Source organism: Symphalangus syndactylus, chromosome 13 (genome assembly GCF_028878055.3).
Source record: "Symphalangus syndactylus isolate Jambi chromosome 13, NHGRI_mSymSyn1-v2.1_pri, whole genome shotgun sequence".
NCBI lineage: Eukaryota > Metazoa > Chordata > Mammalia > Primates > Hylobatidae > Symphalangus > Symphalangus syndactylus.
This window is the reverse complement of record NC_072435.2, coordinates 55,953,138-55,966,034: the sequence shown is the minus strand read 5'-3', so window position 1 is coordinate 55,966,034 and position 12,897 is coordinate 55,953,138. Positions and strand designations below refer to the sequence as shown.

General features: G+C 42.1%; 1 protein-coding gene across 2 annotated transcripts in view; it reads right to left on the bottom strand.

Moving 5' to 3' along the window:
• Positions 1-11,619, bottom strand: part of ZNF507 (zinc finger protein 507) — a 41,734-nt gene extending 30,115 nt beyond the window's left edge. The window contains exons 1-3 of one of the 2 annotated variants that reach the window (XM_055237102.2): positions 11,441-11,619; positions 2,284-4,409; positions 505-622 (exon numbers count right to left, since the gene is read on the bottom strand). In XM_055237102.2, coding sequence (XP_055093077.1) covers positions 505-622; positions 2,284-4,407 — 2,242 coding nt within the window. In that variant the 5' untranslated portion in view covers positions 4,408-4,409; positions 11,441-11,619. Of the gene's footprint in view, positions 1-504; positions 623-2,283; positions 4,410-9,872; positions 9,973-11,440 lie in introns of those variants that run through there. The other variant, XM_055237101.2, reaches the window with a different exon arrangement.
• Between the last annotated feature and the right edge of the window lie 1,278 nt (positions 11,620-12,897).

Genomic DNA, 12,897 nt, shown 5'->3' with positions numbered 1-12,897 from the left:
AGTACATAAAAAGATCTTGTGTGTCTGTGTTTTTTTTTTTAATAATGCAGATAAAATCTGGCAGTCACACTTGGGTAAGAATAAGATCACAGCGGGAAGCCCCAGTTAAAGTTTGGGGTGGGGGCTTACCATCTGCAAAAGCTCTGTTCTCAGTAGGTCAACTGGTGCCGAGAGAGGGAGGGGAGGCCTGTTTTCCATGTTGCAGCTTTTCTGGCTTGCTGGTACATCACCTTCCAAGGGGCTCTTAAGTTTCAACTGCAATATCTACCTACACAACTGAAGATGAATCCTTACTATCTAGGGCTTCTCACCTAGGACCTAGTAATCATCTGCTTCATTCAGTACTCGGCATTTCCTCAGAAACAGAGATCAGATTCACTCACATCCATGGTACAAAAATGGAGGAGAATATAGGCTTTTGCCCTGAAAATAACCATGACAACTAAGGACACTTTTATGTCATGTGCGAGACACTGCATCCTGCATAACAAAATACATAGATACCTTCCTGGACACATTTTCCATCAGCTGTATCACTGGAAATTCTTGGCTCATTAGAAGTTGCTATTGACAAGGTATCTGGAAGACTGTGCTGTTCTCTCTCATGGTTCCTCAATTGACTCTAAAAAGTGGAAAGAAAGATATAATTTTCAATAAATATACATGTCCAACTCTTAGGAGGCTGTAGAAGAATGAGTTCATTGCTTTCATGGCCTAGTACAATGAATTACCATATTTTAAAATCAAGTCTGCTAAAGGATCATTTGACACATTTGACAATTTATAGAAAGAAGTACATTAGCAAATCATAATCACATTCAATGGACAGTTCCTCTTCATATTCTCTGAAAGGAAGTCACCATTTTCTTAGGTGATTACGCAGGGCGTGTCCGTATTTACTGAAACACTGGCAGGCCCAGAGGAGGAACGAGCAGAGTGTTCAGAATAATGCAACTTCACAAAAATAAATCCAATCAGTCATCGCTGGACTCCTAATTTTTCATTTAAATATCTAAATGTGTAAGAGACCTAACTGGAAGTGCTCCTCCAAGGACATCCTGTCTCCTCTACTTCCATTCCCATGAATCAAGAGCCCAGTAGCAAAAGAAACTCCTGGAGACTTCTGGAACTTGTCTTTGCAGCCTATGTGGACGTCCTACTTGGAATTTCATGAGTGTAATCTGACAAGCAGTGAACCTCAGACTCAAGGGCTTTCTTATTCCTGTTACCTTATTTTTTTTTTGAGACGGAGTCTCGCTCTGTTGCCCAGGCTGGAGTGCAGTGGCATGATCTTGGCTCACTGCAAGCTCCGCCTCCCAGGTTCATGCCATTCTCCTTCCTCAGCCTCCCGAGCAGCTGGGACTACAGGTGCCCACCACCACACCCAGCTAAGTTTTTGTATTTTTAGCAGATGGGGTTTCACAGTGTTAGCCAGGATGGTCTCGATCTCCTGACCTCGTGATCCGCCCGCCTCGGCCTCCCTCCTGTTACCTTTTTACCACAGCTAGACCCCAGCTCTCGGTAATCTGAGGGAAAAAGTGTACCTCCTAGTTAGCCCTTAGGATAACATTTGTAATACATTTTCAAGGAGTCACCTGGCCCACTGAAGAAGAAAAGTTCTAAACCAATGATTCAACAAGTTTCCTTTATAAAAGAATAGCACTTCATACAGGATATTGGTTTTGATAAGGTCAGTACTTAACATAAAAATCAGACAGTAAAAATAACTCTTGAAAGTTCTTTACCCTGCCCATAAAACATGACACACATGGCTCTGTTTCCATGACAGTGCCTTTTAATAGGTCCACCATAGCCTATTTTTCCTTCTGCAATGATACACATCACTGTTGGTTATGTAGAAGCTGAACTGAATGCCTGGCATTCTGGGGCCATATAAGATGAAAAATACGTATTTTTTTGTTGTGATGATGTACGGTTAAATTTGTTTAAGTCAAACGTATGTATGATGTCAATCCACTATACACTCCCTATAATTCTCTTGCAACAGAAAATCAACACTTTAAACTATACACACTAAAACACAGAGGCTGTTAAGGAGGCAGCAGGCAGGGAAAAGGATTCTACAGCAGAAATTCTGAAGACCTAGATTTCAGTCCCAACTTTAATACTGATAAGTTGGGATCCCCTTGGGCAAATTACCAAACTTTTCTGGGACCCAGTTTCCTTATCTATAAAATGAGGTGATTGGACTAGATCTATAAAGTTCCCTTCTCACTCTAAGATGCGAAGGTCCTCTGAAAGACTTCCTGAACCAATGCTTACCTTATAATGGAAGGATTCTTCACACTGCTTGCACTGGTATATTCTTGTCTTACAGTGGTGGATCATGTGACTCTCCAAATCTTTGCTGTTGTCCGCTATGTGCTCACAGATAGGACACTGATAAGGCTGTCTCTGTCGATGGACTCGTAAGTGCTGCTTGATGTAACCCTTGTTGCCACTTGTGTAGTGACACAGGCGGCAACGGTAGGGTCGTTCAGCATTCGGGATGTATTCCACCACATTGTTTCCGGACAAACTTGTATCGCTGTTGGGTTGGCACTGGGCGTTGTCCTGCAACTCTTTCAAAATGTCATCGTCTGAAGCGTTTTGGTCTGTCCTTTCTCTCAATTTTTCAATGACGGTGAGTAAGGACATGCTGATGCCTGTCTTAACCTGCCCGTCTGACAACTCCTGCCTACCCTCTGGGAGTGCTACCAAGGTGGAGTTGCTTTGGTTAAGACTAGTTAATCCATCTGAAGAGTTTTTAAGTGGCGACATCATTTTTGAGTATGCTGCCAATGTACTATCTACTTGCCTTTGACTAGTATCTGGATCTAAAAGGTTTATATCTCCATAGTGCCCCAGGTTGGCTCTTGTCAACTCTGCAGCTCTTATAGGCATTGTGACAAGAGCTTCTGCAGCTAATGAATGTAATCGAAGAGACTCAGAATTTGTCCTTCTCCGGCCTGGTGGGGCATTCTCATCAGTAGCGAGGCCTTTATTCATTAACTCATCTTTCTTCTCTGAACTGCTCCAGCCTATGATCAATCCCCCAATATCAACAGTACATTTATCAGCACGATAAACATCATCCATTCCCTCGCGCCCAATCTGGGCTTCTGTCGGGCTCAGGTCCTTCCCTTCTTCCATTTCAGTGTTCATGAGGAAGCGCTTCTGTGAAAGGGTTTCTTCAGCACTTGGCAATCGCTCCACTATCACGTTCACATGCCCTTTTTTATTGGGGCTGCTGCTGATGATTTTCTGTGCTGATGTAAGTAGGCTATCAGGAATCAGATTCTCCTCTGCATCAGAAATCACTTCCAGCATTTCTTCCTCACTGGGGTCCAGGGTAACCGACTGATTTAGCTGTACTCCTCTTTCTGCACTCTGTTCTAAAGAAGATGAAGATAACTGTTCTGAGCTGCAAATCTGCACTTGCACTGATGGCCCATTGTGGATACTCAGTTCACTGTCTCCAATAGCAATAACCACTGCATCGACCCCACCAGGCGCGGCAGCTGCTGAAGAATCCAGCAGGCCTAGGGGCTCATTTTCATTTTCAAAGATTGGATAGGAGCAATCAACCTCCCCAGCATGTTTCCAAGCGTGTGTTTTCAACATTCTCTGCTGGCCACAAGTGTAACTACAAAACAAGCATCGATACATGCCGTACTGTTCGTATGCATACCATTTCCTCCTACCCATTTCTGCCACAGATGCAGTTTGGACAGTATGAGTCTGCAGATTGTCCACACTTACTGGGATATCTGGAATGGTTTCATTTCTTTCTGTGGTTTTCCGACACAAAGAGTTGGAGGGGCTTACACACTGTTGGGCTTTGGAATGGGTGTGGATATTGGCATCACTGTCATGGTCATTCACCACGTGAGCTTCAAGTTCCTCCTGGCTTCTAGATGTAATATGGCACTCTGAGCACATTAATATCACTTCATTTTGCTGACCATGCTGCTTAATATGATCTTTTAATACAGAAAAAGATGATGACAGAAACTTACAAAGGCTACACTGATAAGACATAGCCTTCCCTTCATTCTGGGCAAGAGTGTCAGGGGTAAAATTTGTTTGTGACATGTCAGCCCTTCTAGTATCAGCAGCAGGTGACTGGGTTACTTTAGCTGGAATCTCACAAAGTTCTTGGGTTTCAAGAGAGTGTGTTGCAGGACTTGAATGTGGGCGTTTCTTCCCAATTAAAAGACATTTTTGTGACTTTTCATTTTCCACTATCTTGCTTAACTTCTGGATAACATGGATTAATGGATCTGGTTTAGTTTTTCTTTGTTCATCAATTTCCAATGAAGGACTGATGATACTTTCAGCAGTCAATATAGCTTCCTGTTCCCCAATATCTGGCACCAACATGGCAACACTGCTACTTTCTTCCATATCTAAAAAGGATAATGTAAAACAGAAAAATACCAGGTTACAGGATAATTACAGGCATGTAATTTAGAAAATATAAGAGAATGTTAGTGTCTATAATCTAAGTATTTTCTAAGCTGAAAGCTCCACGTCCACACACCTGGCGATCCCCAGTATAGATTTAAATTGGTTAGAACTTCTCCTTAGAATACAATCTTCTATCAAGACTAATGAAGACACTCCCCTCCATCACTTATTTCTTCAGAAATGATGATCTTTTTCTCCTTTTTTCTTCACTTTCTTTGCCTTCAGCATCCAGCAGGACCAAAAATACTCCCTCCCTTTTGCACAATGCCAAGAAAGAAGAAAAAAAAAAGACTCCTATTCCTTGATTAAAGAAGCACAGCCATTCTCAAGGCATGTGAAACCCCTCCAGTTACTGTGAAACATCACTCTGTAAAGCCAACGACTGATACAATTCTTGAGAGGGTATTTCTTATACCAAATAGAGCTGCAGTTTTATTACTAAAATCACAAATTTGTTTTTTTTCTCCCCAAATCTTTGAAATTGTGAAACTATAGTCATGTAGTTTGTACAGGGCATACTGAATTTGGGAAAGTACTATATAAATGAAATTAAATAAAAGCAATGATATAGTTCCTACTTTTACTTCCTTTATCTTCCTGAAGATAAACCACAAACTATGCTGTGGTTTTTTTCTAGAGGTCATATTAGTGGCCAACTATTACTCATATCCACATATATGGGGTTTTTTTTTTCCCCTGAAAGGGTAAGGGACATCAGAGAAGGAAAAAATTGATATCCCAGTTGTGTTTCAGGTCCAGATATGAACAGAGTCCTTAGGTTATTTGTTCGTTCTAATAATGCATTATAGCTGAGGAAGTCACTAAACATAAAATACCCATAAATCTTTCTGCCTAAGTCTAGAATACTCTTTCTATTTCCTGGCAGTACTTTCATTTCAAACATTTCCTTTGGCTTAAAGTGAGATTAATTTGTTGACTTGGATCACATTTTTAAGTTTAGGCTTTTTTCCAGCAACAAGTTTTGTTTTTCCACATTTTAGGTGCATTCTGGAATCTTACTCACAACATTAAATAAATGCCAACAAAATTTTTAGTGGCACTAGCTATAGACCAAAGACCACACTATTCTTAAACTTCAGTCCCGGGCTCTGAATTCTTATTTTAGGTGGTGAATCATGGCTGTTCTTCCCCGCATGGTTGAATCAACATATAAGGGCCCTTCAGCCCCTGCCAAGATGATACCTAATGTCCTGCCAGGCCCCGCCCCTCGCCACACACACACACACACACACACACACACACACACACACACACACACACACACAGTGCTGACCAGCTTCAGTGCCAGGTCGCCCACAACTCTGGGCAGCAGCTATGGCTTTTCTTCCTCATTTTCTACTCCCTCTGGCAAGCCATCTTTCTAGATCTAGGTCCACATCAGGCAAAAATGCAAACACTTTCCTCTTGGCTTCTTCAGTACTACTTCTTCCCTTCTTCCTAATAATACTCTGCCCTATGGCATCAGCTTTTTTCTCTTGGCTACCAGCTGTCTCCAACTGCCCTCACAGCAGAAAATGCATTCCATGGCCATTCCAACAATGATAGCTACCCTGGCTCCCAAAGGCCCGTGGTCCTTCAGCCACTCTCCCTTAAACAATCTCTCAAAAGACTAGCTCTGTTTCATCTTTCTCAGGTAGGGGGAACAAAAGTCTTTTTAGATCTTTATGCTCAGCTGTAAGTCATTAAAGAGGAGACCAATGGGGGAACAATTTGTTTCCTTAGAAAAAACCCTTTTGTGACTTCCTAAGTCACTTTATTGTCTTAGAATTCCACATTTTTAGGCCAAGGGGAGCTGTGGCTCTTCATGTGACCACTGATTTCCCTTTAAGGTGATTAACTTAAGGCCTTATTTCTGTCAGTTCAATGGTTAAATGCAAATTGGTTAAATGATAAGTTTAATAATAGGAATCCTCAAACATTCAATTTTCTGAACACGATGCGGCTCTCTACTGTAGATCTAAGGTCTCCTTCCCCATGAAATGTAACACCCATGTAGGCTGACTGATCATCTGGAGGTTAACAAGTGAATGTTTGTTCAAGAGACTTTGCACACCCATAGGGTTACAAAGGTGACTCATGTTATCTTTCTTCTACTTAATAAGAGAAGTAACATAGACCAGTGCAAATTGCTCCCCGTGGATATTTCAGTGTGTACCTTAAAAAGAAAGTGAAATGAAGAGAAGGAGGAGTTCATCTTAACTCAAGAAAAAGACTAATACAAAAGAATCTGACAAAACATTCAAGATTTTTAAAGCTGTGTCTGCTCACGCATTAAGAACTAATGGAAATTTGCAGCAGATGCTCCAATTTTCCCTGAACATTTATGTAAATATCTCATTTTAAAGGCTGCATACATTTGGGGATAAGTACAGTAATGGCAGCTATAAAACAGATATGACAACATAAAATATGTCAGGAAACACCTGAAAAACCAGTTTGGGTCCCCATGCAAAATCAATGCACAAGTTAATCTCATAAAAACGAGTCTCTGTTAAAAAAAAAAAAAAGTTAGATAAACAGCTGATAATAAAGTATACACAGAGGGGAAGTTACTGTAAGGCCAACTCTTCCAATTTTCACAAAAATTTTACTTAGACCACTAATGCAGAAATACATATATATGAGATTGCATGTCAAGTGAAGCAAATCTGAACAAAAGAGATGAAATAAGGAGTATACAAATAATGTCAGTGGCTCAATAGTGATGACAACATAAACTATGACAATCTGCATACTCTCCTTGGCCTCCAAGAGATCAATGTAAACACAGTTTAAAACAATTACCTTGGTGGTAGTGCAGTGGTGGGGTGGAGAGGATGAGAATAAAGAAAGAATGACTAATTCTGTAATTGAAGTTGAATGATGAGTACCTAGGAATTCACTGTTCTTTCTACTTATGTAAATGTTTAACATTTTTCATAATAAAAAGGCTAAACAGATCATAATAAAGTATACACAGAGGGGAAGTTACCTTAAGGCCAATTCTTCAAATTTCTTGATTTCTTAGAATCACAGAAATTTTACTTAGACCACTAATGCAGAAATACAAATATGTGTGTGTGTGTAACAAACAAATTGTTATGTGCAAGGCGCAAGGCAAAGTATCAGGAAAAATTTTAAATTCTTAATACTTGTAGTTTAAAATTGAGTTGAGTGGATAAGGCAAACATTTGGAAGTTAAAAAGTAACAGCGTTTAAACAATGCAATAGTACACAAGGTAAAATAAAAGGCAACAGTCAATGACTAAATCCTGAAAGAGACTGAAGAGCTCCTTTGGGCTAGCAAGGTAAGCAAACACTTCATGGAGAGGTAAGATGTCCACTGGTTCCCAAAGGATGGGCAGCATGCCAGACATCATCCATTTGCCCTCTAGGCTCACTGTATCCTCCTTTCTATTCTGCTCTGTGTCAGAGGGATTACATCACTAGGCTCCCCTGCCCTCTGCTTTCTGGTTGAGGTCAGCCAATGAAGAACCATGACAGATCAGAGGGAGGTAACAGAGTGAGATCAGAATATTCATTGTCCTGGTTCTCTATCTCTAGGTCACCTTGGATTGGCCGTGTTCCTCAATGGAAGGCTACTTCTTTCCAGGTAGGCTGCTCTCCAAGACCCTTCTGATTTTGATACCTCTCCCTCTCCTAATGCCGCTAGCTCCAGATAACTGCATTATGCTCTGGTTTGCTTATTGAAGTCCAACACCTTTATTACTAATATCTTTGTAAATATACCTTCCTTGAATTATCCTCATTTCAACGTGCCATTTGCTTCCTTGGAATACTGCTGATGCAAGTTGACACAAGGGTAGCAGTGACCAGAAAAGCAGCCATGACATGACTATATTTTTAGAAGTGAGAATAAGCATGCTATCTGGGGGTGAGTGAAAAGATCGATACGGCTGAATAGGAAAGTTCACCAGGAGGAAAGACGACGACAGGCATTAGCAAAACAGGAGATTTCTTGTTTGGAATGTTTAGACATAACAACATTAGAGTAAATATATTAAATTGTTACAAATAAATAAGTAATAAACAAAAATTGTATCCCAAACCAGAAAAGTTCTATAACCCTTTCCACCAACTCTCCCAAATCTTTCCTTGACAACAGTATTCCACAGGCAAACGCTTCTAATTAATATCTTTCTCACAAAAAGTTAGGAGCCAAATTATTTCAGTTGTCTTTATTTCCTTATAATTTGCTATTTGGTTGTATATCTAATTAGTTCTTTACAGTTACAGTAGTATGGTCATCATGAGTAAAATCAAGTTGAACAATTCATGTGGGCCTGGAGAAAAGGCTGTAATTTTCTGTGTATATATGAAGAACAGTACAATATGATGCAAAGGAACCTTCTCTTTCAGAACAAGAATTTGTTTTTTCCAAAATGGAAAAAAAAAAAAATTGTGCTATAGAAGTAATGGCCAATAAATTCCCCATTCTTCCAGATTATTGTAATTCTAAAATATGACAAATTTATTTTGCTCCAGCCAAAAGAAGGCAGGGGACATAAGCTCAAGGGTCCCTCACCTAAAGTGCCCTCAATTAGCTGTGTGACCTTAGGCAAGTCACTGTCTCTGTGAGTTTTAGATTGCTCAGATGTAAAACAAGAGGGTGAAGCTAGATGAACTTTCAGGTCCCTGAATTATAAACTGTCTATAAAGTTACCTGGAAACTGCTTACACATTATTTATAGATTTACTTCACTATATCGGCTACAATTTATTTGATTTAAAGTCTTCTGAGCCTAAGGTAATTATTAATTACCGCTAAGAAAAAAATGAGTATAAATATCACAAGTATATGGAGTTTCATAGTCTAGAGTTTCTTGGTTGGCACATGGCCTGAGAGAATATTCTAATTTGGCAGCTGCGATGAAGACATAAGGTCTAACTAACATTAACCAATATTCAGATTTACTATCATTTATTGAGCACCTATAATGTGCCAACCAGAGTGCTGGAGACTACAAAAATGACTGAGGAAATCCTCGCCCATGGGGCGCAAGTCTAGGGAGTAACGCCTCTGTAGATTTTGTGTAATACTCAAATTTTGTGTATTTTTTTTTTTTTTTTTTTTTTTTTTTTTTTGCAGATGAGGAACCTGAGACTCACAGACACAAAGTGGTAACTGGTTTAAGAACAGGAATCCAGGCCAATCTCACTCTAAAACCATGCTTTCTCTAATACACCAATTTTCCTCTTAATTCTCAATGAGAATAAAAATGTACAAAATATCAATACTGAAAAGAGTAACAGCTCCTTACAGCTAGGCTCTATCAAACAAGTTAGTGGTATCTGATCCTCGTAACTCTTTGGGACAGGCTAGGTGGGTGTTATACAATCTTATAAATAAGGAAACACTCAGTGCGGTTTAAGTGACTTACCCAAGGTTACATGGCTGTTAAGTGGCAGAGCCAGTGTCTTTCAAATCAATTCCTGAAATTAATACAGTCCCTTGGATCAATCTTCAAAATCCAGCTGTGGCCAAGAACGAAAGTATATAGTATCAAAACATTTCTCTTTCTTGGTGAAACAAAGTAATGATTTTTTTTTTTGGCAGTGAAAAATTTCTCAATATTCCATGTAAAAAGAAATTCAGAGGAATGTTCATGCAATCCCATTACGTAATGCAAATTTAAATAATTTATCTAACAAGCCGACTTGAGGATTTTGCAGAAGTTAGGAAAAAATAGCTCTGGAAACTTCTCCCAATAATTGTGTATTTTGTTTTACCTCAGAATTTACGTACTGGACTCAACACTATTGGTTTTACTGACATCATTTTCTAATGAGAATGGAACAATAAATTGCACATTGCTATTTTAATCTAAACTAAAAATACAATCTAACGAGTGATTCTGCAACCAAGCACAATAGGCAGAAAAACGGCATAAAAAGATATGACACAGTGGTGTGACCTATATATCTTCTAACGCAGTTTCCTACTCTGGTCCTACATTTCTTTGCCACTGTTTCTTATACTGGCTGGAATAAATTTAAAAGACAAAAAAATGCTTATTCGTTTCACCTAGAATGCAACTACCTTATCGATTACGGTTAAGTCAAATAGCTCACTGCCAGGGCAGAAAAAACATCTTCAGGGCTCCCCTTAAGTTAATTTTCAACGAGTTAGTGAGGTAAAGGAATGAAGGGCCAGGCTTTCTTTTAATCAATAACGCAACCCATACTCTGAGTGAGAGCGGAGTACTGGAGAAAGTGCAAACTCAAAGAGGTGATAAATCCAGTAATTGTCTGAGAAGAGCGATGCAGACTGATAGCAAATTACAGCCCACTGCAGAAACTTAAAAAGACCGCCTTGGGGTTGGGAAAGTGGCCTCCACCTTATTAATCATCCCGGCCTTCTACACAAACCATTCATTCCGATACCCCCAAGTTTTAAGAGGTGGAAACTTTCCCTGATGGTCTCCGTGATCTCTGTAGATACCATTCTATCTCCAGAGGATGGTAATAAATGTAGAAGACCAGGGCTGCGTTTCTGTACTAGCTTTTTCTACACCACGCACTGGCTAAAGGACTGAGGTGATGGGTGGGGAATGAGGGGGCTTAGAAAATTAATCAAAAGATGCTGTGAGAACATCGTTGCTGGGTCCATCCCGGCTGGCCTAAGCAATCTCACGTCTGCAGAAGGAAGCAACGCCTGGAGAAGGAAGCAACGCCTGCGGGCGGGCCTGCAGGCGGGCTGGGCTGGTGACAGTATGCAGGGAGCGGCAGGTTCCCCCCACCCCCAGCTGCAGGGCAAGCCCGGAGCCTCCGCAGGCATTGCTGCACAGAAGACAGAACCGGGACACGGAACTTGGGGCTTGTGGCTAGCACCGGGCGGGGGCCGGCCGGCTGAGGAGGAAGCGAGCGCCAGCAGAGGCCTGAGGGGAGGATGCACATGGCCGGCGGCGGCGCTAACAGCGGGCGGAGGGGCGGCCCCGGGGCGCGGTACCTGCGGTCAGGCGGCGGCTGCTGCTTCCGCGAGCCTCGTTTGGCCAGCCAGGACCCGGCCGTGCCCTCGCCCTCGTCCTTGCCCACCTCTCTCCCGGCTCTTTTCCCTCTTTTCCCCCGCTTTCCCCCTCCTCATCCGGAGCTCCAAAATGGCGGCGCTGGGGACGGATCACGTGAGCCGCGGGTGGGTCAGGTGACCCGAATGGCGGGCAGCGGGGGCGGGGCGAGGCTCAGGCCCCGCCTACCGGCATCCCGGGCCGCCGAGGCTGGACCTGCGAGAGGAAGGCTGCCCAGCTGGCTTAGCCCCTTGCAAACCCTGGCTCCTGGGCGGGGTTCGGGCCCAGTTGTCTGGCTCTCATGGCCCCTTCCAGACGTCTAGATTTAGAAGTCACCGTGTATTCACTTTGGCATCTCCCCATGTCGCCTAAATCCGCTGTAGGCTAGCCTTATCACCCCACTCACCCCGCAATTGGCTTTCAACAATGGGCATTGGGATTTTTTTTTTTTTTTTTCTTTAGCCTTGCGCTTCTGGATTTGTATTAGTTCTTTTGGTAGGACTGTACATTTCAAGGTGTTCTTGGCTAAAATATAGAGGTCCTAGCCAGATTCGCAGCTTGGCTTTAAGGGGTGCCTGTTAAGGGCCAGAGCTGGCCCTGGGAAATCTCTTTGCTTGAGAGATTCAGGATTTTCAGGGTTTGTAGGACCAGACCCAGTAACACAAGCTCAGCCGTCCGAGGGCACGATGGTGTTTGTCATTCGGATCTGTTTTATGAAAGATACTAGGATGGTTCCCCTGCTAACAGTGAAAAACGGACTGAGTGAAGCATTCCAGCCAATTTCACCAAAAATGCTGGATAGTTTTGCTGTATTAGGAACTACGCAGTGTGGTGCTTGGGTCCGGACTCCGGGTGAGCGGTGGACATGAGCAAGGGAGTAAAACTGAAGATTCTGGCCATTGTAATGGAATGGACTCGTTTGGTGAGATACCTCTTCAGGATCTATTCCAGATCTTTTAGAGGCCTTTACAGCTGGCTGGGCTGTCCACGGTCCTGGGAGGAAGATCCAACAAAATTTAGAATCAGACAGGCTGATAATTCCTGTTACTGTATTTCATAATTCAAATTCATCTGAATTTGGGGGTTAGGAACAGCAAAGTTAGAATTTTTATTTTTATTTTTATTTTTTTTGAGACGGAATCTCGCTCTCTCCCCAGGCTGGAGTGCAGTGGCGCAATCTCGGCTTACTGCAACCTCCACCTCCCAGGTTCAAGTGATTCTCCTGCCTCAGCCTCCCGAGTAGCTGGCACTACAGGGCATGCCACCATGCCCAGCTAATTTTTTTGTATTTTTAGTAGAGACGGGGTTTCACCATGTTGGCCAGGATGGTGTCGATCTCTTGACATCATGAGCCACCCGCCTCAGCCTCCCAAAGTGCTGGGGTTACGGGCGTGAGCCACCG